At 34.3% G+C, this 27,642-nt stretch overlaps 1 protein-coding gene across 4 annotated transcripts; it reads right to left on the bottom strand.

Annotated features, from left to right (window-relative positions):
* Positions 1-8,359: 8,359 nt before the first annotated feature.
* On the bottom strand, positions 8,360-27,605 carry LOC126810403 (annexin A4). 4 transcript variants are annotated; one of them, XM_050535439.2, is made up of 14 exons: positions 27,507-27,605; positions 25,446-25,682; positions 24,061-24,165; positions 22,139-22,588; positions 21,923-22,004; positions 21,219-21,313; positions 20,235-20,348; positions 19,624-19,714; positions 19,293-19,372; positions 18,647-18,703; positions 17,406-17,595; positions 15,391-15,449; positions 14,126-14,248; positions 8,360-13,262 (listed from the first exon to the last, which is right to left on the bottom strand). In XM_050535439.2, the coding sequence occupies exons 2-14, from the start codon at positions 25,629-25,631 to the stop codon at positions 13,203-13,205; spliced, it is 1,692 nt and encodes a 563-aa protein (XP_050391396.1). In that variant the 5' UTR covers positions 25,632-25,682; positions 27,507-27,605; the 3' UTR covers positions 8,360-13,202. The 4 variants fall into 4 exon arrangements, with proteins under 4 accessions (XP_050391396.1, XP_050391397.1, XP_050391394.1 ...); XM_050535440.2 differs by lacking the exon at positions 27,507-27,605 and adding an exon at positions 27,462-27,482; XM_050535437.2 differs by lacking the exon at positions 27,507-27,605 and adding an exon at positions 27,268-27,391.
* Positions 27,606-27,642: the final 37 nt, after the last annotated feature.

Genomic DNA, 27,642 nt, shown 5'->3' with positions numbered 1-27,642 from the left:
TGTATTCGACAAAGAATCTAATACTATGGTTTCAATCATGAATCTATTTCTCATTTTAAAATATACCCTTGTGCAAACAGGTTGTACGAAAAACCTTGTTGTCGGAAACAATGGTTAATCCAAAACCCCAACCATAGAAAGGTTATTGTATGCTCAATTTTATTCAAATGCGATCAATATAGTGTTTTATATAAAGGTTGAAGAATAATCTATCCAATAAGGAAAATATCCTATGTAAAAACAGGTTAGCGGTGAATTATAAGGTATTTTTTAAATCTGCAAATCACTTTTGTCATTTCCGTGTAGAATCGTCTTTTGTCTTGGTTGGTGGAGTCTTCGATTTGTGTTTACAGTTCTAGAATACTACAATGATCAACACAATAAAATCAGAAAGAGCGAGTCTAAGTTCAGAGCTTGCACCGGGCATAAAACAATTTAGGCAGGGAATTTAATAAGTGTTTGAAGGGTGGGGGGGGGCGTGTACATGGTAACCCATTGTTTCCGTTGTATCCGCACAAGGGTTAAGAGATTCACATATCTTACAGATATTTGGTTTTTATGTTTGGGTGGAACGTACATTTAAAAGAACCCTTGACGGTTGGAAATCGAAGAAGAGTAGGCGGGAAAACCGCTGTCCGCGGGCAAAATTCTATGTCGAGACATTAAAACTTTAATTCATCCCATCCCATTCCTATCATAAACACTACCTATTTCAATGAATTGTCTGTTTTTGCGTTGTTTGTTAATGATGTTGAGGAAGTAAAGAACAGACGACACTGATACTAATTCTACATTAATGAATTCCTCGCACAGAAGGTGCACATTATTTTACCGATAAATATTGGCATTTCACTTTAGCTAATAAGCTACCTTAATCCTAATGAGTATTATTGTCTTTTTTTACGATCTTTAGTACCATGAATTTCCCATAACATGACATGAAGACTTGTATCCGGAATCATATATATTTAACATAGAAATTACAGGCCATAAAATAACCCATGACGTTGATAATCTCAATGTAAACGACACGCCCATTTCTAATCAAAGACTGGGTGGGATTCCTAGAAAATTCGTAAATCAAAGTCGTATTAAGATCGATATTTTGCCCGGTTGATTTCCTGTATCCGTGTATTTTTTTTAACAAAATAGATGAAATCTAAAATATGAAAAGTTGGCAAAGTGTTTTAATAATATTATTACCTGTACTTAGAGGTAAGCACGAAAACAATGTCTGGTAAAGATAAAAAAAACGAAACTAAGGGAGAGAGAGAGAAATGGGGTTTAACGTCCACTCGACACAAACTAGGTCATTTCGGGACTCACGCATGGTTCAATTTTATTTCAATAATTCGCTTGCGCGTAGGGGTCTTTAGCAGTGGGAGGATCCGGAGAAAACCCACGAGGTTGGACAGGTGACCCTACTCCTTGTCACGTACAACCGGGGAATCGAAACCCCGCCAGTTGACTCAATGACAGGCCCCCCCCCCCCCAAGTCCAAACTAAGGGGGATGCAGAGAAATATTAAATATTTTGGCAATAACCATATGATTGTACTTGACAAAACAGTTTATCATTAGAAAATTTGACATTATTTTAGATTCATTTAAGGATGCCGAACATACATGTTGTCTAAGATTTTCCAAAATAATAGTTAAAAAAAACCCACATATATTGTACCATCAATTCTTACGATGTTGCTATAGCTTTTGTTCCATTAGCTGTTTTTCTAACTGCATTCAGAGCTGGTGCTCGATTTCAAAGTGAGGAGAGATGTACCAAATTATATTTGATTGGTGTGTTCAAACAGTAACTGATGAGATGACAATGTGGCAAGAATCATTTTGAAACATTGGGTATGAAAAAACAGTATATTTATATTATCCGAGAAATATTATTCAAATTCTGAAAAGATAAGTAAGGAAGACATTTTTTTTTCTGTTTTGATCCTGGAAAACAATTTTAAGCTGTTTAGGAAATTGTATGCTTATTGTCGCGATCGTGTTAATTGTTAAAGGGATGTCTATGACGTTTCCTAATTAAAGTGTCAGCATTAATAACAGCGGAACTCTCCGATATTTTAATAAACGGCAGATGTATTTATCTCTTAAACAATTTATTAAGATGAGATCATTTATTAGCAAAATGCGTGTTCACCGTGTCGCTACATTTTATAGCTGTGTGGGAGCCGCGGTGGCTCAGTGAGTAAGACGTGGGCCCGCTGACTTGGAGGTCCCGTGTTCCATCCCGGTGTTGTCCGAGATAGTTCATGGTGATTTTCCGCGTGGTACCCTCGTTGTTAGTGGTATATGACGGGGGCCTGTACACATTGGCTGGCACGTAAAAGAATTCGAAATAAGAATAGGCAGTAGCGCCGCTGTCCTGGAAAAATTTCCTTTTCTTAGATTCTATTAGCTGCTTTCATAATGTAAAGGTAACGCCTGACTGGTGCTATTTCCGAAACTTCCATATAAGCATATCAGCCCTGTTGGTCGTTCGTTTTATACTCTGCAAACTGATAATAATATGACTGATGAAGATTATAGTATAATAAAGCTAAGAGGTTCTTCGAAACCCCTTTACTGATGCTAGTTTAGCTGCTATATTGTCAAGCAGTTATCAGAAGAGGGTTTCTCAAAAGAAAAGTAAACATTGAAGTACAGATCCATACAAAATAGATCTTCGACGGAAAGCTATCAGTTTGGTATATTGACTAAGCGATAATTTAATGAATTTAAAGATTTTCAACAGTTTTGAGTGATGGTATCAGAGCAGTATAGTAGGTTAAATCCCCACCCACATAGCACACACAATAATATTATCTCCTTCCTTTATCGAATATCACTTTGATTACCGTGTGATTAAACCTACTTGGACACTGCCATTTTCTCAAGTTATCGATTCTGAAGAATACACATGGAGCTCAGGGGCTTTTCCTATTAAATACTTTAAACACTTAATGCCAGGTGTAGCGATAGTACACCCACATAACCAACAATGGCCAACTACTTCATGCGTTAATTAATACGTTTAATATAATAGTCAAATATCTCTATCAAGATTAGTTTCGATCAATATTACGAAATATTAAGTGCTAAATTTCATATATACTTCCGGCTTTGGAGATATCTTGTGACCGAATTTAAATGTGCGATTGCAATGTTTTTCCCACCAGACAAAACATATGGTTTTACGAATACGAGGGCTGACTGAAGAGTTCTAAGCCTATCCGTATAAATAAAACCATGTACAAAGTGGATGGTTTCCATTTATTTTTCTACATAGTCCCCTTCCAGGTGAACACACTTAAGCCAACGATGTTGCAAGGCCGGGATGCCGGTAAGGAAAAACATTTTCTTCAGTCACCCTAAAAAAAAGTCGTTCACAGCTGGCATGATGTCATCTTTCCACGGAAAATAACTGAATATTTTTGGATTCTGGTTGAATCCAAGTCTCATCCATTGTTCAATAAAATTGAACCATATGTTAGTCCCGAAATGACCTAGTTTATGTCGAGTGGACGTTAAACCCCATCTCTCTCCCTCTCTCTCTCTCTCAATCGGTTGACAGTAAACTGAGGTAAACGCAATTTAAGCTGCATTCGATGGTATAATGCAAGTATTTTGTGCGTAAATACCATGTTCTGTAAGCAAAAGCCTTTCAGCTATAATATATGACCTCAGCGGTAATAGAAAGATATTTAAATTACTATAGAGTGTAGAAACCTGGAATATAATCAAAATGAAATTGTAATCTCGTTTTGATTAGTTTGTCCATGAAACGTAAACTGTGGACTAACATTTACGGCATTAAGTAAACCCGTTAGAGTCTCCCATCGTCATTTGAAGGATTTTTAATCTGTTGCAAATTAATGCTAGGTTCCCACTGCCGTGCAATGCGTTACGATAGGATTGTCCTTATGGAGTCCACGATCTGGTACGTACAGATAGGTTCGGATATGTGTCGATACGATCAACACAATTGCTACGACTGACCTCAATAAATATATAAGTCCTGATAGGATCACTACGATTACTCCGCTATTAAAGCCTTAATTTCAATCGTAGCACGAATCGTGATAGTGGGAACCCAGCAAAAACTATTATGACAGCTGAATCTCTTAAGAGGAAATCCATTCTGTCCAAAAGTGGTTTAATTCCGTTCATTATTTGCAAAGATATTGTAAATTTAAAATTTATCAACAATTGACACCCTCTGCAGAAGACATAATGGGATATGGTCACAACAAGCCAGCGCTACATCTTACCATCAATAAAATCATTGATCGGCCTCTTTTTAATCCGACTGATATTTTGACTCTCAATCAAATATTATATAATAAATTTGTGTTTGCTTATAGGTGGAATAAGCCGTGGAAAATCGGATAAATCCGTAAGAGGGATCAACTAGTGTAGATTCCTGACGATTTGGATACACCAGATGATCCAGACTGGCAGAGTCTACACCAGATATTAAGTTTGGACAACATTAAATGAAATCAGCTGAACTGTAGGATTTCCTATTAGCCTGTACCAGCCATGGTTGTTTGGACTTGGTTTTACGATTTTTCCGCCTCTATTTTTGAAATCAACATAATTACATTAAAAGTCTACTTAAAGATACATTATGTAAGATTTATATAAAGAGCTGACCGTTCTTGCTATAATGGTTCAAAAATCATTAATATTAAATGAATATTTTGAAAATTGTATTCAAATTGCTTTATTCTAAGCCAAGTTATCACTGTTTGTAGTTATGATGTGTGCATTGATTGTTTATTGTCGTAACCAGAGTACTGGTTCATTCGAAACTTAGCCTTGCTTCTCCATTTTTAAATTTTATCATTTAATGACCGGACCGTTCTAATCCAGTTAGAATCTCGAGCCTTATGGTCTTGTTATGTTAAAAAATGTCTAATTAATAATTTATATAACATTTAATACCTAAAGAAAGACCTCCAATACGCAGATTTATTTCTTGAATAATATATCTTTAATAATCAGTTTTTGTCTTGCTTTGCTGGTTCAGTGTTTCCTCGAGGCAGTCCAGAAAGATTGAATATCTTCCAGGACGTAAAAGAGCTAACATACCGGATCTTTTTGTATACTTTCACAGGTGGTCATAATTATACAGATATGTTTTCACTTCAAACAACATGAACTTCATAAATGTTTTCTTTTAATTCAGACTGAAAAATATTTTAATAAAACGCATTTATTATACACGCCAACGCGAAATATTTATGGTGTTATGAGCCAAAAACTAATATCCGTTGTCTTAGCTCTAAATAAATTGTGTCTTTTAACTAATGGTTTTCACGCTAATACTTGTACCTAATAATAGAATTTATAGACTATAGAAACAAAACAATAAACTTGGGGTAAGGATTCTTTCCTGTGGCAGATCATGTTGTACGTATTAAGTAGCACAATAAAATTATGGAAATTGTTTTCCTTTCCCTTCTTCCGCTGTTTCTTTACCTACGCTTATTACAAATAGCCCAAAACATTGTAGTTGTTGACGATGAATAATAATTAACTATTATATTTTGGGAGGTTCTTTAAATTCAATTTGAGTTTGAAAATTGATTTTCTTGTCATTAGAAATATCAGATTTTCAGAATGGAAAAGGTTTTATTTTTATATTTGACTAAACATATCTTTAATTCATTAAGGTAGGTGACTGGGTCGGGCCTCAGTTCCAAATAAGGTATTCTTTTTTTTAAGTAGCGGTGAATAATTGTCACTAACGTGCGATTTAAAACAAGATTCTGTTCATATTTTATAGCGTAAATGGGATTTACGGGGTCTCTGAAACGTCCATTAAATTTTCTAAATTAACGTTAAAGCAACTGGGCCCTGTTTCTCGAAATCTTAACTAAAGATAAAATCCAAATTTTAGTAGATACTTCAATTTTGATTGGCTAAGCACTAAAATCAATCTAATATTATCCAATAAAATTACTCAAATTTGGATTTTATCTTAGTTAAAATTTCGTGAAACAGGCCCCTGATCTAAAAAAGCGGGATATAGGTCTACCTTCATATTTGTATGCCAGGAACGGCTGAAATAAATGTGTCGAGATTGGTGGAAAAGATATTTTTTGATATTCTCCCATAGATTGCCCCTCTTGGGCGATCATCACTGATAAAAAAAAAAATTAGTGGATATAAAAGGGAAATGTGCAGAACATTATTCCATCCCGAAAAATGAAGTGTCCGAAATCCGGGACTTTTACTGACCATTTTGCGGGGTGGTGCAATTTTCAATCGGAGTTCCGAGTTTCAGAAAATCACATAATTCTGATTCGGGGTGTATAGTTGTCAAACTTAAACTGCAGTAATTGTAGAAAATTCGCTCCGCTACTTGCCGTTAATTTTCGAGATGTTACTACGGTTATTTTGTGGTAAAATCATGTAGGTTCATTTTTCGGGCAAAAATGATATTCTCCCTGCCCCACAAGGACAATAGACCCGTATACGCCTATGTAATCTCTGCAATAGGGTCCCCGTCCTCAGACCTTAGTTTTTAGTCTCTTCATTTTTGGGTAAATTACGGAAATTAACTTTCCTGAAGTATAGTGTATGTCACGTGGTTATTTATCTTTTGACTACTCGAAATTTGAACACCGTGTTACAAACGTATAACATTCCCAACTCAACAGGACACCCTCGCCAACCTGGTACTACGGTTATTTGAGACTAAGATTTTAGGGTGTCGGAACGCGGCGTGGCTTTTTAAATTCAAAATTCCGATTGCCAATTGATATTTTTCGTGGCTTAATGTTCCGTAACAGTGTAACGACTATACAGTTTCCTTGTTAGCAGCACCACAAACGTTATCCCCAACAATTCGAAAAGCTGGGATTGACACGATCTCCCAGCCGATTTAAAAAAAAAACCCAGATAACCAGATACATACATTTATATGGTATATATAATGTAGAAGCGTTTGCTTGAAGTGACTATTTACATTATTGTTGATTCCTATATTTAACAAATTGACAAGGTTTGCTACAATCAGAACACAATTTTGGTGATGATGAAGAGATAGTCGAACTCTATATCAACACAAGGAACCGTGTGCAGGGATTCTGACAATGAAATAGATGACTTGCATACAACCCCGGATTAACCACGGGGCACAGTGGGGCACAGTGGGGCACAGTGGAACCCAGTCTCCACCACCCCCCCCCCCCCCCGCCCCCCCAAAGAAAATCTCATTTGCGCAAAAGGCAGTGGTAGCGACGGGGTCCTCCATCGGATTTTGAAAAGTCCTGGACTATGTCGTAACGTTACGGACTTCGGGGATATGGCATCAAGGTCTACCCGTTATACATCACTGACCAACTTTAAATTAGGTTGGATGAAGTTACATTCATATGTAGAATAATACTGCCTAAGTTCTGAAATCAACGAGATAAATATAGTTGTTTGGGGGGGGGGGCGGGGGGTGAATTTTGCTAAATCTAATTGTTACACTTAAAATGTTTGTAACGGCACGGCATTTCAAATACTTTTATTTTTGAATGTTGCAACCAGTAGGCTACTGTATCCAAATGTATGAGGGTTTGGTTCGTCTTTACTTGGCTGGTAGTTATGGTTTACTGCGCTGGAAAAATTAAGACACACAAAGTGTGGACACCGTCAACCGTCAACCCTCAGGTGCGTCCCGCCAAACAAAGACAGTGTGGAAACTGCCTACCCTCAGCTGTGTCCCGCAAAAAAAGATAGCCAATGACAGCAGCTGATCTGAAAGCAAAACCTGGATGTTGACCTAATTTAATAAGGATCCTTTATGCTTCAAGATATATTATCTCGATCATGTTCACCTGTTTTTCCGGACATGTTATGTTCCGGAATCCGGACATATCATATCTCTGGAACAGAGATTCCAAGGTTGTTGGAAATCAATATGATTCATCCTCCGGCTGAATAAATATATTCTCTCACAACAAATGAAGAAATGAGTATGAATCAAATCTGATCTGGACGTACGCGATGAGAGAAAGAGAGAGAGAGAGAGAGTATGTGAGAGAGAGAGAGAGAGAGAGACAGAGAGAGAGATGGGGTTTAACGTCCACTCAACACAAACTAGGTCATTTCGGGACTAACACATGGTTCAATTTTATTCAATAATTTGCTTGCGCGTTGGGGATCTTAAGCAGTGGGAGGAAACCGGACCCCACGAGGTTGGACAGTCGACCATACTCCTTGTCATGTACAACCGGGGATTCGAAACCACGCAAGTTGACTCAATGACAGGCCTTATGATACAGCACGCACGTGCTAACCATTCGGCGATCCAATCCCCCAACGCGATGACAATAAATGCGTATAAACTAATCAAGAACAAAACATCTTATAACATGCTATATATTTATCATTTGAGTGAAGTTAAAATAGAAAGAAATAATTATTAATATTAACTAATTATCAACAATCCAGTCTATAATAAAATACATAATCATACACAGTAGATATAAATTGCTTCCCTTGTAAATACCAATTACATATATGAATATATTTAAATATCAAAAAATGAATACTTATGTACCCCATTTATTACTGAAGGCAAAAGAGCTGGGTTTTCCGAAAAGCCTTATGGCAACCCCAACTAAGAAATCGTCCAGCAATGACCCTGGTCCAAATAGTATCGATAAAACATTACACTTGAAAAGGGTTTGCTTTGTCAAAAGCATTTCATGGGGGGGGGGGGGAGAAGAGCACTTAATCATGGACTCAATGATGTGTCTTATACAAGAACAGGCTTGTGGAATCAATACTTGAAACTTGTCAAACTTTTAATATTAAAATCCATATCAAGTACATACTAACAACAACTACGTCGGATTTGTATAATAATACTTAAACATACATTATGTAAGATTTAGTTAAAGAGCTGACCATTCTTCTTATAATAGCTCAAAAATAGATAATGCAAAATGAAAATATTGAAATTTTCATTAAAATTACTTCATCCTGAGCTAAGTTGTCACTGTTTGTAGTTTTGACAAGATGTGTTCATAATGGTAACCAGGGCACTGGTATATTCGAGGCTTTAATCTAGTTAAAATCTTGAGTATCGATGCCATCGAGAGTTGATTCTGGTCTTGTTTTGTTAATAAATGTCTAATAAATAGTTTATATAACATTTCATGCCTAAAGAAAGACCTTCAACAGGCAGATTTACCTCTTGCATAATGTATGTTTAACTTTCATTTTGAAAAAGATCATTAGTGTATAGTTCATAACTATTGAATTACATTGATACAACAAATAATTGTATAGTTTGTGACTATTGTATTACATTGATACCATATATGATACATATATATATACATGTATATGGGTATAATTGAGTGTTAAGTTCATTTGTATCTTAATACAAAACTCTGCTTCAAAGTTGAAAGATGGTGTTTTATAGATGAGGTCAGAAATCAATGGAAGAGTTCAAGAGAAAACAAGGCAGCTAGTTAAAATTATATACTATACTATTTTACTGTAAAAACTGACATTTATAATCTGATCAAGTATATACGAATACCCAAAGAACAATTATTACCATTTTCATCACCTCAGTGCAAAGAGATGGCCATGTGAAATCAAAGGAAATGAATGTAAACTTCAAATGGTCAGAATTGATTGATTTGAATATGGTTTGGTACTTCTGATTAGTTGTGGCCCTTTAGTCTATATTTAACTTTTAGTGTGCCTTGTTGTCCTTTACTTAATAATAATGCCAGCAGTAACTAGATTTAATATGGAATACTGAAGAATTTCTCAAAAGAGTCCTAAGCTCTGTATTAATACAACAGCCTTCAAGAACAGCAGCATAACTTTCACATACCTTCTTGACTTAAAATTCAAATTACAAATCGAACATTACCACAAAAATGGAAAATATTATTCCAAATGACATGATACCATGAATTCTAATAGACACAATTACAGGAATTGTTTTTGATTTGAAAAAGAATATTTTAATATAAAAAAAACCTACCTAGAAATTATATGATGTAGTAAGAAAATAGACAATTAAAATAGATATATTATGTAGATTATTGTATATATATTGTGAGCAAAATGATAGATATGTTTAACATAAACAATATACATATATTAAATTCATACATTGTAAAGCAATCAATGTTTATATTAAGATATAATTTTGAAATTGTCATGATAAAGGTAGTTAGAAAGCAGACCTTTCATTAAATTTAGACTGCTAGGTTTCTAACAAATCTTTCATTAAATTTAGACTGCTAGGTTCCTAACAAATCTTTCAAAGATCTCAATAACATTAAGTGTTGAATTGGGTCTTCTGGAGTGTTATTCTCCTTGCTTGGAAGCAAGATCTATACATTTTTGTTTTTAATGATTAAGTGGAAGTCAATTCGTGTATTAATTTTAATTTTGTTCTCAGCTTAAAATGTTGACTATCTCAGCACTGGCTTTATCTACAGGGGTAATTTTTTCTTATTCTTGCCTGAACTCAATAGTCATTCAGTGTGTGCGGACCTTGAGTGTTGAATAACCCACCATTTGAGATACAGAGTTGACAACCATTAGCTGTGTTAAATCCAAACTCATGTGTTTACAATCTAATTAAAACAGATCCTATTTTGTTTCATTTTTTTATAGTTCAAATTTTTGTTTTACTTGTCTTTACTACACTAGGATCAAGAAGAGCTGTTTTATTACCCGCATTTTGGTTGAAGTGAGGGATTAGCCAATGAAACGCTCTGTTACGGCGACTTCTTGGTGAGCCATGCACGGAACTGTGGGTAAACCACTAGAAACGTCAACGCTGATTGATTAATCAATGTCTGATGTCATAGGGTCAAAAGCCTCTCGTACAACCCCTGACACGACCTTTCAGTACGACTTGTCAGATCTTCATGTAGTGTAGGCCATCGAAAGTATAAAAAAATGAAACGAAATATAGATCTGTATTTTAATCAGGTTGATGTGTTTGTTACTTATTATCACTATTAGCTATCATCTTCCATGTGCTTAGAGCATGCAATATGGATGGAGTAAGCACATTCATAAATGTACATTATGATATTATCATATTATTTGACTATCAATGTACATTACCCTAATGGAGCAATGTCTATTTTTATAGATCTTATGTTACATATATAGCATAGTTATTAACAAAGATCTCTCTTCAAAATGCTACCAGCCATCCAATTTGTTTTGAGGAAATGACTATATTTTTTAGCATTATCTCTATGTAAATAAACTAAATTTTATGTATGTTTACACATAAAACTACAAATATTGCGTTTCTGAAAATATGTAATTATTGGTATGTAAATTGGCTGTCAGCTTAGTAACTGAAACGCTTTCAATGCCAGCCAGTCAAGAGCCCCAGGTATGATATATGGTAATTGATATAATTTATGTAGAAAAGTATAAAGTAACAATTTAAAAATGGAGATGTAATTTAATAAAATAATATGGTATACATAAATATATTAAGTGTAATTCAACTATGTGATCTTTCATAACAATAATCAATATCATTATTCAAATTTCATAATTTAATCAAAAACATTACAAATACACAGAATATGGGCTATCAGGATAAAAAGGTTTATACTTAAAGGTCAAACAAACATCATGTAAATATCATGAATTCCTGGAACAAAGACTATATCTACGGACCAAAAGTTAACATTACAGTATAGTTCAGTACAACATTATTAATAAAAAGTTAACATTACAGTAAACTGCACAAAAAAATTAAGGAGAGTTTAGTAATATAAATTCTCCATATATATATTATTTTATTTAAACAAATATAGCACTTGTCTATACACCAAATCCGATATTTTTGATACCAACACATTGTACAATTTATGGTTATATAATTACTGAATTTATTACTCTGCAACATTTGACGATACACTATTTAATCAAAAGAGCACCTGTTCAGCTTTCACGTTTGTATGTCAGTGTAATGAATTCATCTCACAGATCTATTAGGTAAATTCCACATACAACAGAATAGAGAATTTGGTGAGTTTATCATTTGGTTAATTTTGTTCAAGCGAAAAACATTAGGTATACACAGATTACAACATGACTATGAAAATCAAACAAAAAAATACTGACTACAGCCAGCTATCTTTGACTTTAAAATTTGCAGAACTGAAAACAAAAACTAGGTGCTTCATATAAAAGATATAAATTACTAATACAGTTTTGAAACCTAATATAATACTATATCATTCTGAGACTAAAAACTGTTTAGATTCCATATTGAAATATTAATCACAAAACACCATAATACTAACAATATAATAGAAACAAGTAGTTAAATCATAAATTTTATGCATAGATATTAATACATAGCAAGATTGCCTGATAACTTATATTAAGCCTATAAGCATTATATGATAAAAGGTTCTTTTCCTTTAATTAATTATACTATTCATCTATGGAATCTATTACCATACATAGCACAAAAATGCCTTAATATCCTTTATCATTAACGTATATCATCTCTCGACTACTTTAATTCAACGATCTCTACAGAAAGAATTTCTGAAAAAAAGAATCTGAAAATCTCCACTAAAAACTTGTGTTCCAAAATTATCTTTTTGATTTAACCATTTTCTACCAAAAAAATACATCAATTGTTAATAATAATTATTTCTTGCCAGAATTCTCATCAAAACAGAATCATTATTTTAACTTTTTTATATGATTTAATAGACTTTCTGCTGTTATTCATTAGTTACAGAGATTGGTCGTACAATAATGGATCTAATTTTGATCTCTGATTACAGGTTTAATTAAAGTTCACCTTCTATAATATAGTACACAAAGGAAATTATGCTTTTAGGTCATTGGTCTCAAAAATAGAAATGTTGCAAATATATGTAAGCCCTAAGAACCTGTGTATATACATTATATAACACAGGTTGCAATATTATAATTTGGCATATTTTATTTGATCTATAAGACTATAAATTAAGTAAAATTTAACATATTTCTGTTGTATGTTTTAATCTGCAAGCCGTATTGGTGTCTGAGTAGTCTTAATATTAATGTAATTTGCTAACTAACTGTAATTTAAACTACATGTACATACAACTTATAAATCACTGAGATGCTTTGCTTAAATATAATGTAAGTAATAACAATAATATAAAGAAAGCAGATAAGATTATACATATATTATTATGTTTAAGGAATACCACCAACTAATGCCATTAGAATTTTTCTATAATCCCCAGACACATCATCCTAAAAATACAAATAACAAAAAACAATGTATTATAATCATGTAGTAATATCACTATCACTATAAGTAAAAGAATTATTTTCTATTTCTGCATTGGCTGAGAAAGTTCATCTGGATTTTCCAGCATGATTCCCTCTTGTCAGTGATGCAGGATAGAGGATCTGACAATGACAGCTTTCTAGTCATTCGGATGGGCCAAAAAACCGAGGTCCCATGTACACATTGGCTTGCACGTAAAAGATTCCTAGACAGTTGGAATTCGATAAAAGAGTAGGCCGTAGTGCCACTGTCCAGGCAAAATTTCCCTCATAGCACACTGTATGCCGTATGCCAGACTTCATTAGCCCAGTTCGGAGCAGAACAGTGGGACGTTAAACCCCATTTCATTTCATTTCATTTATTTTCTATTTTACTAATTTCATTTCGTATCATTTATATTTTACTTGTTTACATGCATTTCATTCTTCGCACATTTAGCCAATTCTCAACACAATTTGGAAAACATGAACCGAAGTATGCTACAATAGCAGTACACTTGCAGATTGGATGCTTTGCACATTATCTGCCAATGATTGCAGTGATAATTCAGTATCATAAAAAAAATCCAGACTTCTAAAGCTTATACAACCATTGTGTAATCCAGATCACTATAGAAATCTGTTGATTCCAGATTATTGTAGATCTCAGTTGACTCAAGACCACTATAGAACTCAATCTATTCAAGATCACTATAGAACTCCATCTATTCAAGATCACTATAGAACTCAATCTATTCAAGATCACTACAGAAATCAATTTATTCAAGTTCACTATAAACCTCTCTTCAACTCTGTTCAACCAAGAAATAAACAGACTTCTTACTTACCCTAATAAATGACTCTAATGTCTTTCCATAACGTCTTTGGAATTCCTCTTTAATTTGCTTCATATCCACCTCACAGCGAGTTACTACAATACGGATTAATGTTCTATCATCAGTTCCTGCTCCCTATAAAATATAAAATTGCGTTCAGTTCACTATAGTAATCTATTAACAACAAATGACTAGGTATTGAAAATACGTTGACACAAAATACAACCAATATTCGTAAAGCAATGGTAACAGGCATTATCATCTCCTTAATCACTGCCACATTTGATAACAATAATAAGCCATTATTTTCATTGGTTTGATGTGAAACAGAAATTTTTTTTTACGCTAAGCAAAATTGATAAAAGAAATGGACACCGAGAAGAATCTGATTAAAAGACAAATCCTATTTCATTTCGTTTTTTTTTTTTTTCTAGTTCAAAAGTTTGTTTTATGTATCTGGTAGAGTTGTTAAATAACCCACGTTGTGGTGATGTGAAGGATTAGCCAATCAAATGGTCTGTTGAGTTTTGAATTTTGCTGTGTGCCTCACAGAACTAGTGGCAGACATAAACAGTGGTAAAAACAAATTGTAACATTGATGGGAAATCTTCCTTTGTTCTTTTCGTTGAATAGGCAAATTGTTTTCCTTCTAGTAGATTGAGTGGAGCTTAACCGCGCAATAACTAGATTTGTTCAATGTTACTGCACACTTTTGCTGGTTTACACTAGTTTTAGTAGAAATCATATAGAGAAGTGGGGTGGGTTTTCTGTGCAATAACAACAAGCATGTTGAGCAGGTGTCAATGTTACAAGTCATTTATAGCACGCTTCATTCGTTAACTCATGAAAGCCGCACTATAAATATAACATAAAGCAAAAGTTGTCCTTCCAAATAACCACTTGAAACACTAACTCTGATTGGTTAATCGAATGACTAACGGCATATGGTCAAATGAGCCCTATCGTATGAGCCCTGATGCACATTCCCACTACAACCGGTCAAATCTGCGTGAAGTGGAGGCTATTGAAAGTGTAAAAAACGGAACGAAATGTGGATCGGTATTTTCATCAAATTGGGATGATAATTAAATAGAAACACCACTTAGTAATTAAGTGTAGCAATAGTTAATGAGCTGATCATCCCTGTAACCATTGCTTCATGAACATTTGTCGGAACTTACTATAGAATGTTTTGAATTATGCATACCCAGTAATTATAATACTAGAATTACTAACCTTCATAGAATGATAGAGATTAAAACACTAAAATTACTAACCTTCATAGAATGATAGAGACGGTCAGCAAAATAACCAGATTTATTTCTTACAACACGTACTGTAAATAAACAGTTTTACATTACATATCTTACATATATCAACTAAATACATCTAGTTTAATTACACACTCCTGGCAGTGTTTCGTCTGATTATACCTAATCCCACTAAACACTGCTTTAACGAAAGCAAATTTGAGTTCCAAATGGTCTGATTAACAACCAATAGTTAACTGTGTTACAAAAGCATCACACTTAAAACAGAGCTCCAAATTGGACCAAATATGTTTACATAATGTTAGGTCATGACTCATGATTTAATTATGCCCAATTAACCAGTGCATAGCAGAACATTGCAGAAAAACTAATTGCGTGACAAACGAGGCTATTAAATGTAAACAATACTGTTTAGAGACGAACAATACTTTCACCGTTTTTAATATCACTGTCCAAAGACCTGGACCCAGATTAAATGAAGGGCTGTTATGTTGCTGTACTTGGGATAGATTTGATTGAACGAGAAGTATCAGTAGTCAATCCAGCAATGGCCAGAGAGGGATTTCTTGGGCCATTGCTTCAGGAATATGATTTAATTAGAGAGAGAACCAGAGAAAACCCACAAGATTGGACAGGCGACCCTACTCCTTGTCACGTACAACCAGGAAATCGAAACCACACCTGTTGACTCAAAGACAGACCTTGTGATACAGCCCACACATGCTAACCATTCGGCCAACCACCCCCCACCATTTAATTACAGTGCAAGGGAGATTACCACTATTATATACATGATTACATGATAAGAGTTCACCTAGAACAATCTAATCTGATGGAATTGCAATCAAGTGAACTAGAATTGAGTCAAGTACCAAAAACAGATGTGGTGTGAGCAGAATCGTGATATAATTAGACATTTCACCTACAGTGATTTGTCAAGATATTATCATATTCATTTAACACATGCCATCTTTACAGAATTCTCCAACTTGTGATTACTGACACCTTTGGAGAGAGAGAGAGAGAGAGATGGGATTTAATGTCCAATTGTCCATTCGACACAAACTTGGTCATTTCGGGACTAATATATGGTTTAATTTTATTTCAATAATTCGCTTGCGCGTAGGGGTCTTTAGCAGTGGGAGGATACCGGAAAACCCGGAGAAAACCCACAAGGTTGGACAGTGGACCATACTCCTTGTCACGTATAACCGGGGATTCGAAACCACGCCAGTTGACTCAATGACAAGCCTTATGATTGATCGCCCACATGCTAACCCTTTTGGGGGATTGAGAGAATTCATTTCCTGAAAGTTCAATCAAGTATGTATCCTCTACATGCCGAAACAATTTGAGAAAAACATGTAATCACTTTGCTTTGGTTGTATGTTAGAATGTAGCATAGCATAATAAAACAATAATCCATATTTTACTAGATATGTACAACTAAATCCAATTTAATTGATTAACGGATATGCTATAACTTGAAAGGATAAGGGATATAATATTTAAAAAAAATTTCCACAATATTTTTTTATGTATTACTATTCCTGTATTTTAACTTATTAGTATAATTTTAAATATACGGTCTGTTTAGTACAAGGGTTCTGTACAGGTCTTCCACTTCACAATTTTCGGTCATTTGTGATACGGCACATGTGTGTGAAATAGCTTTATTTAATGTCTGCTTCCACAAAAGTGATATCGCAGACAAGATAAGGCATGCAACCTTTGGAAATTAAATTCATATTTCAAGGGGGGGGGGGGGTTATTTATGGTAGGGTATCGTGAATCCATGTGTCTATACCACTTTGTCAGCATGGTGTACACAAAATAAATAAAATATTAGTATGTTTTAACAACTTTTTTCCATTATAATTTGGGTTTTTTCAATCAGAAGTTGATGTTTTATTTTGGCAGAAGTGTCCACTCAATTTCTAAATCAAACATAAATAAGACTGAGAACCCCCACCCGCTTTAGCCTTTACCAATGTTCGTTAACATGAAAGTAAATAACTTACTGATGGTTGACATTCCTCTAGCAAGATCACCAGACATCTCGCTACTAATAGCTCTCTCTATGTCATTGTTAGCTATTCTAGAATAGGCATCAAATACTGCACGTAATTGTGGATAACTCTGTGATGCCAACACCATATTGAATGTATTCTCATCTGTTCCCCATCTCTTAGCACCAGCTTGATATAATTTCTACAAATATATTAATTAAAACATAGTTAGGATGTCCCACCATAGCCCAAAAATTGGATCTAATCAAATTTGAAATGAAATGAAATGGGGTTTAACGTCCTACTGTTCTGCTCTGAACTGGGCTAATGAAGACGGGAATCCACCATAAAGTGTGCTATGAGGGAAATTTTGCCCGGCCAGCAGCACTACAGCCTACTCTTATATCGAATTCCAACTGTCAACAGATCTTTTACGTGCATGCCAATGTGTACACGGTACCTCGGTTTTTCTTCCCATCTGAACAACTAGACAGCTGTCCTTGTCAGGGCCTCCGTCCTGCATGACTGACAAGGGGGGAACTACGCCGGAAAATCCCAATGAATTTTCTCAGCCAATGCAGGAATGGAACACCCAACCTCCAGGCTAGTGAGCCAGCGTCTTACTCACTTAGCCACAGTGATCCCCCTAATAAAAATTGAAGTTATTCCTGTGAATGTTCACCCTCAAATGTCAATTTGAGGTGAAGCATCTTCATTGTTAGGCAGGCGCTTCAATGAACCTATAAACAGCCAGTAAACGTGATATCGTCTCACATATACCAAATAATAAAGCCCTAAAAAATCTAAATATTAAACAATTCTGATTATTATTTATTAGAACAGAAAAGGAATGAAATTTAACAAAATTAGTGTAACCGAAAAAATAAGTGGAGATAACAGATTATAATTTGAACTACCACAGCTATTTCTTTGGAAAGTTTGTTGAACAGTTGAATATAAAGCCAGATTCCGACAGGCATCAATCAAGTCAAATATCAGTACATTGAGTCAATCTGAGAATCTTAATCCTTACATTGAACAACCCAATCTTCTTAAAATATCCCAGAATTGGTCTATCCACGATGTAACACGTCAATCGACAATTCAAATGTTCGATTCATATGGAAATATCATGTAGCTTATTTGGTGATGGAACGAAATACATCTGTTATCGAACATAATAAATGATGCTAATGGAAATTGCACCCTAGATTAATAACTAAAGAGTAATAAAAGAAAAGATAGATAGTTACCTGTGCATCTGCATTAGCTTTATTCTGATCTACAGTTTGATTCTCCATTCTACCGCCCTACAAAAAACATATAAACATCTTACAATTAAAAGTATATTATGCAAGAGCTAAATCTGCCTATTGCAGGCCTGAAATGTTATCTAAATTTTTGATTAGACATTAATCAACTTATCCAGACTATAATTAACTCTCGATGCCATCGCTAGCCTGCGATATTTAGCAGACTGGAATACATTTTGTGAAGGATAATTAAACATAAAAATGGATAATCGAGACTTTGTTTTTTATGTACTGACTTTAGTAGTGATGATCGAGGCTAGCCTAAAATCCAAAAGCTAATATCTCGGTTCAGAGTGGAGCAAGTTTTTGGCATATTCTATTTACGTTAACTAATCTTTAACTATTATAGAGCGAACCATCAACTCTCTATCTAATCTCCCATAATGCCCCTTTAACATATCATATCTTTAACTCAAATAATATAATTATTAAATATATTTAATTAAAAAATTAGTTATATATTTTATTTACTATAAATGAATGGGAGATCGGAGAACAGGCAAAATGCTTATGTCAGACCCCTATCCCAATATATTAGTTTTATGCATTAACAGTATTTTACAGTATTTCGAGTTACTTTACTTACAACTGACATAGAAACTAAAAGTTTTTTAAAATGACCAGATGTTTCACTGATGATATCGTCCTCAAGTTTACGTCCATGCACTGAAAAACACAAAAAAATTAAACAAAGTGAAAATTGGAATATAATAAATGAAATGTTGTGAAATTGGAATATCATAAATACAATCTTGTGAATTTTTGGAATGTTGTAAATGAAGAGGTTAGTAATCTAATTAAACCTTTGAGAGTTGATTTCAATGAAGACAATAAAGGCAAACTTCTCCTAAGCACTGTATATGTAACTAGAAAGTTATAAACTTCAGTTAAAAATGATGATGTTGTACAATACTTACTGAGTTTATAAGCAGCATTAATAGCATGTATATCAGCATTGGTACGTGTACACATAATTTCAATAAGAGCACTTTCATCTGTACCAGCACCCTATATGAAAAAAAGACACTGATTTATTTGAAACGGTTCACAGAAAAAGATATTTCATCTAAGGTGAAGAGAGGGAAAAAGAGAGAAATGGGGTTTAACGTACACTAGATACAAATTAGGTCACTTCAGGACTAGCATATGGGTCTATTTTATTTCAATAATTTGCTTGTGTGTGGGAGGAAACCGGAGGACCGGGAGAAAACCCACAAGGTTGGACATGCAACCCTACTCTGTCACGTACAACTGGGGAATCGACACCACGCAAGTTGACTCAATGACAGACCTTATGATAAAACGCGCACACGCTAACAATTCGGCCATCCAACCCCACCCCAAAGAGGAGAAATGGGGTTTTAACAATTTTTTTTCGATTATTGAAGAGTCGAGGACCCGGAGAAAACCCACGAGGTTGGACTGCCGACCCTACTTCCTGTCACAAACATAAGAATATCATTTATAAACAAAACAATAGAAATTGTTTGAATTATATAATAGTTACTGATATATACTACAAACTTACCCTCATAGCTCTTCGTAATTCATAAGCATCATATTCATCTTTTTTGAATAATAAGGCAATCATTACATTTTCAAATCTACTACTTAACTCACTTCTCAAATCATTCATTAAATCCTGAAAAGAAATGAAAAAAATTAGTTTAACATTCCAATTTGGTTAGTTTAGTTCAGTGGACATTTAAGGGATTACCAGAAAGTAAACAAATCCAATTCTATTGCTCCCAATCAGTTCTAGGGTACTAAGTATTGTTTAATGGTCGAAAGCGAGACATTTAAGTAATATATTGTGACAACAAAAGGGACGTAGGACCAAGTGTTTTTACAATATATTACTAAGCAATGTCTTAAGCTCGAGACCATTAAACAACTTAAAATACAGATACTCTGCACATGCTTTTACAGTGAAATACGTCACGCGAGTCCAATATTTTACTAGTATAAATAATGTACAATTGGCAAGTTGCCCGTACGATTATTTGAAATAATGGTACGCCAAATCTGTATTTTAATTAGAAATAAGACATACCATGGAATATTTAGAGCATAATTGAGTCATCTGTTCAACCCTAAAACTTATTTTTTGAAAGTATTTATAATAACCAGGACAAAGCCAATTAGAGATTCAAATCAGTACAGAGTGTCAACTTCTAGTTTGACTAGTTAACACCCTGCGCTTGTTCATTCAGTGTAGTACATAAAGGCAATTACCTTAAAATTTCTACATTGTCAAATAAGTTTCACTTTAAGTTATATACTTGGTAACAAATATATTTCATCTGGTAAATACAATATGATCAATATTTCCAATGAACTGTGAAATATTTAGGATATTGATTGTTGAGAAAATATATCTTTTAAATATGAAAAATGCATGATTTTAAAATATTTCAGTATCTAAGATATATGAAAACAAATATAAATCTTACAAATTACATTCAAATTTTATTATAAAATAACACCAATGAAACAACAGAAAGAAACTTACTCTTCCAAAACATGTCTTATACATCAGCTTAATATTCTGTCTCTGATCACAACTTCTATAACCCAATACATCAATTATAGCTTTTTCATCAGTTCCTATAGTATAAAATATATATATCTGTATACAATAGAGAAACTTGATCAAGACAAGTTCCATGAATCGCTTAAAGATGCATTATGTAAGATTGAGATGAAGAGATGGCCATTCTTGCTATAATAGTTTAAAAATAGATAATGGAAAATGAATATATTGAAAATTTCATTCAAGTTACTTTATTTTGAGCAAAGTTATTAGGTAGTGTACAATTGCTTTCATTGTAGCAACTGTAGTGAATAAACAAGACTAAGTCTTGATTTTCCATTTTATTGTTAAATTTTTAAATCCTGCGGCTGTTCTAATCCATTTAAATCTCTGCCATCTGATAATCTAGAGAGTTGATTATGGGCTTGTCATGAGAATAAATATCTAAATAATAGTTTATATAACATTGAAGCCAAACTAAAGACTTGTGATGGACAGATTTAGCTCTTACAGAAGACATCTTTAAGCAACCTAGAACTTAGAAGTGATCATTAATTAAATCAAATGTACAAATTGTAATTGAATATTTTTTCCATGTATACAGCTATCCAACACTTTATATAAAAAAACAAAACTATTCAATGTGTATTTCAAAAACTTTCGATAGAAATCATTTTTCTTACCAAAACCCTTCATGGCTTTTCTCAGTACTTGACAGTCTGTTTCTGCATTAAAATTTGGCTGTGGCCTTAGTGTGCCTTCATCCTAAAAAATAAAATATAAAGTCTTCTATCTAAACTATTTACACTAATGTTAAGAAAGCTTGTGAACAGAACACAATTTGTTAAAATCTGATGCAGAATTGCTTATTGAATAACTTGGACTACCAGTAAACCTACCTTAATGGTATAAGAAGTAGCATTAGGTGTTCCATAACCCGGTTGACTGGCAGGCACTGAAGAATAACCAGGTTGTTGCCCAGGTAAACCTCCAGGTGCACCTGGTTGACCACCATAGCTTTGTCCACCAGGCTGTCCATAACTCTGTCCACCGGGTTGTCCATAACTCTGTCCACCAGGCTGTCCATATCCTGGTGCTCCTGGTTGTCCATATCCTTGTGCAGGAGCTCCTTGTTGTCCATAACCTGGAGCACCACCTGGAGGGGGTTGTCCATATCCAGCGGGTGGCTGGTTGTATCCTGGTGCTCCACCGGCAGGCTGCTGGGGATAACCTGGAGCTCCACCTGCTGGTTGTTGGGGATAACCTGGTGCACCACCACCTGGTTGCTGTGGGTAACCACCTGAAGGAAAGCCTCCTCCTGAGGGATATCCAGGAGCACCACCAAATCCCTAAAAGAAAGATATGCCAATCACTATTAAAGCTCAATATTATATATACCTGTGTATATTTATATACAGTATACCATATGGGGGGGGGGGATGATTGAATGAGTCAACTGGCGTGGTTTCGATTCCACGGTTGTGTGTGACAAGGAGTAGTATCGCCTGTCCAATCTTGTGGGTTTTCACGGAGTTGTCCGGTTTTCTCCCACAGCTAAAGACATCTACCAAAATGACCTAATTTTATGTATGTGGAGTCAACGTTAAACCCACTTCTCTCTCTCTCCATATACTATATGACTACTGTATGTCAATATTTTTTGATATTACAAAGAGTATATACACATTTTACCAACAGATTTTATCCTGTGACTATTACTTATAGTTTTATTTCATATTTCAGATGCATCTTAAGGATTCTAAAACATCAAGGTTTCCATACTATATAATGTCAATGGATTCTAAAACCACAAGGTTTAGATAATAATGTCAATGCAACACTACTGTAAGTTTGGTTTTTTTTACTCACACATTAATATGCTTTTAAACTACCATTGTAGAATAAAGTTATAGATTGATCTATATATAAAAGTGAAAGTTGGCTTGTTTATTTGTTCGTTAAAGGAAACTCAAGAGTTTAACTTAACAATTTTAAAATAACTTCATAATAACAAGAAAATTATAAATGGTGCTATTTATTTTGTAATTGGTGCAGTATTTAATGATGGAAGTGGCAATAAATGATTACTGACGATCTTGATGGACATGACCACGAAATCCAAGGGAGAAAACTCCATATTGCAACATTGGTTTGTGGAAGTTATTAAGCTTGCACAAGATGTTTGCACCCTTGAAAATTAATAAGAACCAGATTTATAAAGGTGGTATTATTTTTGTATTAGGTACAGTATCTAATCATGAAATTTATAGTTTTAATACTCTGGGAACAGTAGACTACATATTTGGAAAACAAGAACCTTATTCTTGCTGATTTACAACACTTGGAACTTTTCCTATTTTAATTAAGACTAAATTTAAGAAAATCTTTAATTTTTATTTTCATATCACATTTTATTTGTTATCATTCTTCATATAATTAATACATTTTTTTATAATGCATTCAAGTATTTATAATCTAGTCTAAAATTGTAACCACCTTGATTACTCTAATTGTTTGATTCTGTTAATTTTAATAATCATCTGTTTTAAAAAAACATGATGATGCCAGCAGAGATCTACCGGCCTGTTCAGCCTCTGCTACTCTTTTAAGGGAGTGTTGCTGTTCGCCCAGTTATTCATTGTGTTATTGTAGATGATACAACCGTGGAAATAAACTACATGTAAATGCGTGAAATACTGAGTAAGACATCATGTAGTATAAAGTTTATACTATAAACATAAGTCACATATACCACGGATTACTTAGATTTGAGTTAGTAAAAAACATATTTGAATGTCATTAAGGATTAATGTATACTTACTGCATTATAGGTAGCTTGACCACCTCCTGGAGCTGCAGGCATGGCTACTCCAGGGGGTTGTGGGTATCCTCCTGGTGCTGAACCATATCCTCCAGGACCCCCCATCTATAAATAAACAAAAACATGAAATATGGATTAATATATTTATAGTATGAAAGAGAGAAAATCTCCATGATGTTTATAGTTTATTTATATGACAATGAAAATATAGCCCAATCATAATCAAGACTGGCTGTACAGGTGTAACGTCCACTTGACACAAACTAGGTCATTTCAGGACTAACACATGGTCCAATTTTATTTCAACATTGGGGTCTTTAGCAGTGGGAGGAAACCGGAGGCCCGGAGAAAACCCACGAGGTTGGAAATGTGACCCTACTCCTTGTCACGTACAACTGGGTAATCGAAACCCCATCAGTTTGCCCAATGACAGTCTGTATGATACAGAGCGCGCGTGCTAACCATTTGGCCATCCCCCCCCCCCCCCCCTGGATGTATAGAAGAAAGCTATATTTTTGTTGAGATTTACTTTATTGGGTTCACTGACAATTAAAGACGCATTATTGAAGAAGAGCTGAATCTGTCTATTAGAGAGCTTTCTTTAGGTCTTAAATGTTATATTAATTATTAGTAAGACATTTATTATGATCATAATCAACTCTCTAGGTCTTCAGATTCTGATTTTCATTTGTTTTAAAAATGATTGACAGTTAATGATTTAATTAAAAAATGGAAAATCAAGACTGTTTACTATCGTAAAAATGATAGCAATGACAATCCTGACTCTGCTATTCACCAAACTGCCCTAATCTAGCGCAAAATGAAGTAATTTGATTGAAATTTTCGACATATACCCATTTCATTATCTATTTTTCAACTATCATAGCAAGAACTGTCAGCCTTTATCTAAATCTTACATAAAGCATCTTTAATAAGTCATATATATACATGTAACACACTATTTTTGTTTATTATTATACAGTGCTAGTATGACCTATATTCTGTATTAATATACAAGGCAGGTCTACATCGAGTAAACCAATGCCTATGTGGAGTTTTCAAGATTAAATTAATACGCTGAGATAGGTACTTTTTTCTTTATCCTATATCAATTTTAGACCCTATTATCCCTATCATTTGTCCTATATCAATTCTAGACCCTCATGATCCAAATGGGGTGTTACTCCTAAACAGAAGGTTTCCGGAAAAATGAGTTCATGCAACGCATTAACAGGCCAATTGGTGATACAACAGACTACAGCAGTGACAAAATAATACGTCCACATAGAAATTTGGGCAAATACCCAATTCAATACTTTTTTCGACTCGTTTAGCTCTTTTAAGCGTCTTATCACAACTTGACCAATATATGTTTAGTAACTTACATCAAACCCAATACCACCTCCTGGTTGTGATGGGTAGGGCATTCCACCTGGATTTCCTCCATAAGCTGCTGAAGAGGCTGACTCTGGTGTTGGCATGGATACACCACCTGGATAGCCAGGTTGTGAAAATCCTCCTGGTTGTTGTGGATAACCACCAGGTGGGCCTCCATATGGTGGATAACTCATAATTTATTGATTAGGTTGTTTTTTTATTGTTCAGTGATTAAAAGACGTCTCCTAAAACATATCAAAAGTAAGAAGTTTTCTGATATTGTAGTAAGTAAGTAAGTAAGTAAGTAAGTAAGTAGTAAGTAAATAAATAAAATAAAAAAAAAAAATAAAAAAAGCTGTCATCTCAAGAATCCATCCGGATCACTAAAGTAAATAATTACTGTAAGTCTCCTAAACATGCCAAAAGTAAGTTTTCTGACTGGGGGTAAAATAAGAATGATTATCTGATTAAGCTACATAATTACTGTCTCCTAAAACATATCAGAAGTAAGTTTTTTGATAATTGAAATTAAAAAGGCTATTCTGACATCTGAAGAATCCATATGATCAGTAAGCTAGATAATTACCGGTGGTACTTTTTACCGCCGACTACCGCCGATCAAATGTTTCTTACCGCCGACCGTCGTGTAATTACCGCCGACCGTCGTGTAATTACCGCCGACCAAATACTTTTTACCGCCGACCGCATTGTAATGACTTTCGACCGTAATATAATTACCGCTGACCAAATACTTGTTACCGCCGACCAAATGCTTAATGATTCCTTGTTACCGCCGACTATTTTACGGTTGTTTTTTGTTTTTTTATAAAAAAGAATACAACAAGAATGTTATTTTTTATTTGAGGTGTAATCACGTACAACTGTCGGAAAACATTCATATATATTTCAAAGAATATGGAAGGACAAAACTAAAATTTAGATATTGAAGGGCAAATATATCAAGATTGTTTCAGCTACTGGTTATAAATAAATAACATTTTAGGCCTATCTTTTATTAGTGCGAGGGTTAGGGTTAGGGTTGTCGACCATATTTATATATAATAAAATCTATATTTTTATCAAACTCTGTGTATTTAACCAAATCTATTTATTTGTCACTAATAATTTAATTAATTTTATTTAGTCGGTGGTAAAAAGGAATCATTAAGCCTTTAGTCGGCGGTAACAAGTAGTTGGTCGGCGGTAATTATATTACGATCGAAAGTCATTACAATGCGGTCGGCGGTAAAAAGTATTTGGTCGGCGGTAATTTCACGACGGTAAAAGTATTGGTCGGCGGTGGTCGGCGGTAAAAAGTACCACCCGATAATTACTGTAAGTCTCCTGAAATGTATATCAAAAGTAAGTTTTCTGATTTTGATATGGTAAAATAAAAAAGCTCATCTGACCACTAAGACTCTAATAAATCCATCGGATCGCTAGATTAGATAATTACTCAAATTCCTGTACAAGCGTACTCACTGTTATAATGGATGAATTTTAGTTTATTTCACACTTACCGGTACCGTAAGTGTTCTTGTGAACGATTTACCTACATAGATATATGGTGAACAAATCGGTGAAAATAATGCAGTTTTATTATGCCTATCGTTTTTTTTTTTTTTTGCTTACTTCCCTGTAACAAAGTACAAAGCCGTCAAAGTCAATGTTTTGTGTCTTCTTTAATCTTTAACTTGACTTTGAATAGGCCTTCGTATAACATAATATAATTGCTTACTATAACGTCTTATCTCGTTACTTCTGTCTACTACTACTACTTGGCTGAGTAGTTCCTTTCACAAACATTCGGTTATGCGTCAGCGTACTTACAGTTGTAGTCAGCTTAGTTTCAGTCAGAATTAACTTGTTGAATGTTACGCAAATCAAAAATTGACAAATTCTGAGCGGCCTACGATCATCAGATACCAATTAATCACGTCATGGACGGTATAATCTATATTATATTATTGTAATTATACGACCTCGCCCCTTATAATCATGATGTTGCAACAACTATTGTTTACTTTTATAATGTGGTAGATAGATTGCCAATTTTATCTCTTACTTACCCAACAATTTGCTATTTATGGAATTCCGGAAACAAAAATTGTGAAATAGTGCGTGTATTTAGAGTAGTCTACCCCTCCCCGAACGTCATTTGGTCTTCATCAACCAGCCCATTATGGTCTGAATTCAGTTTCGGGC

This window comes from Patella vulgata, chromosome 2 (assembly GCF_932274485.2).
Source record: "Patella vulgata chromosome 2, xgPatVulg1.2, whole genome shotgun sequence".
NCBI classification, from domain to species: domain Eukaryota; kingdom Metazoa; phylum Mollusca; class Gastropoda; family Patellidae; genus Patella; species Patella vulgata.
Note: the sequence above shows the minus strand (reverse complement) of the source record. Positions and strands in the feature narration are given on the sequence as shown.

Bases quoted from the DNA above. Each gene is read 5' to 3' on its own strand.
- LOC126810403 (XM_050535439.2), bottom strand. From the start codon at position 25,631: ATGAGTTATCCACCATATGGAGGCCCACCTGGTGGTTATCCACAACAA. The intron at 19,715-20,234 runs GTAAGTTTGTAG...TTTTTCATATAG, and splicing joins AATTACGAAGAGCTATGAGG to GGTGCTGGTACAGATGAAAG. The intron at 17,596-18,646 runs GTAACTATCTAT...ATATATTTGTAG, and splicing joins AAGCTAATGCAGATGCACAG to AAATTATATCAAGCTGGTGC.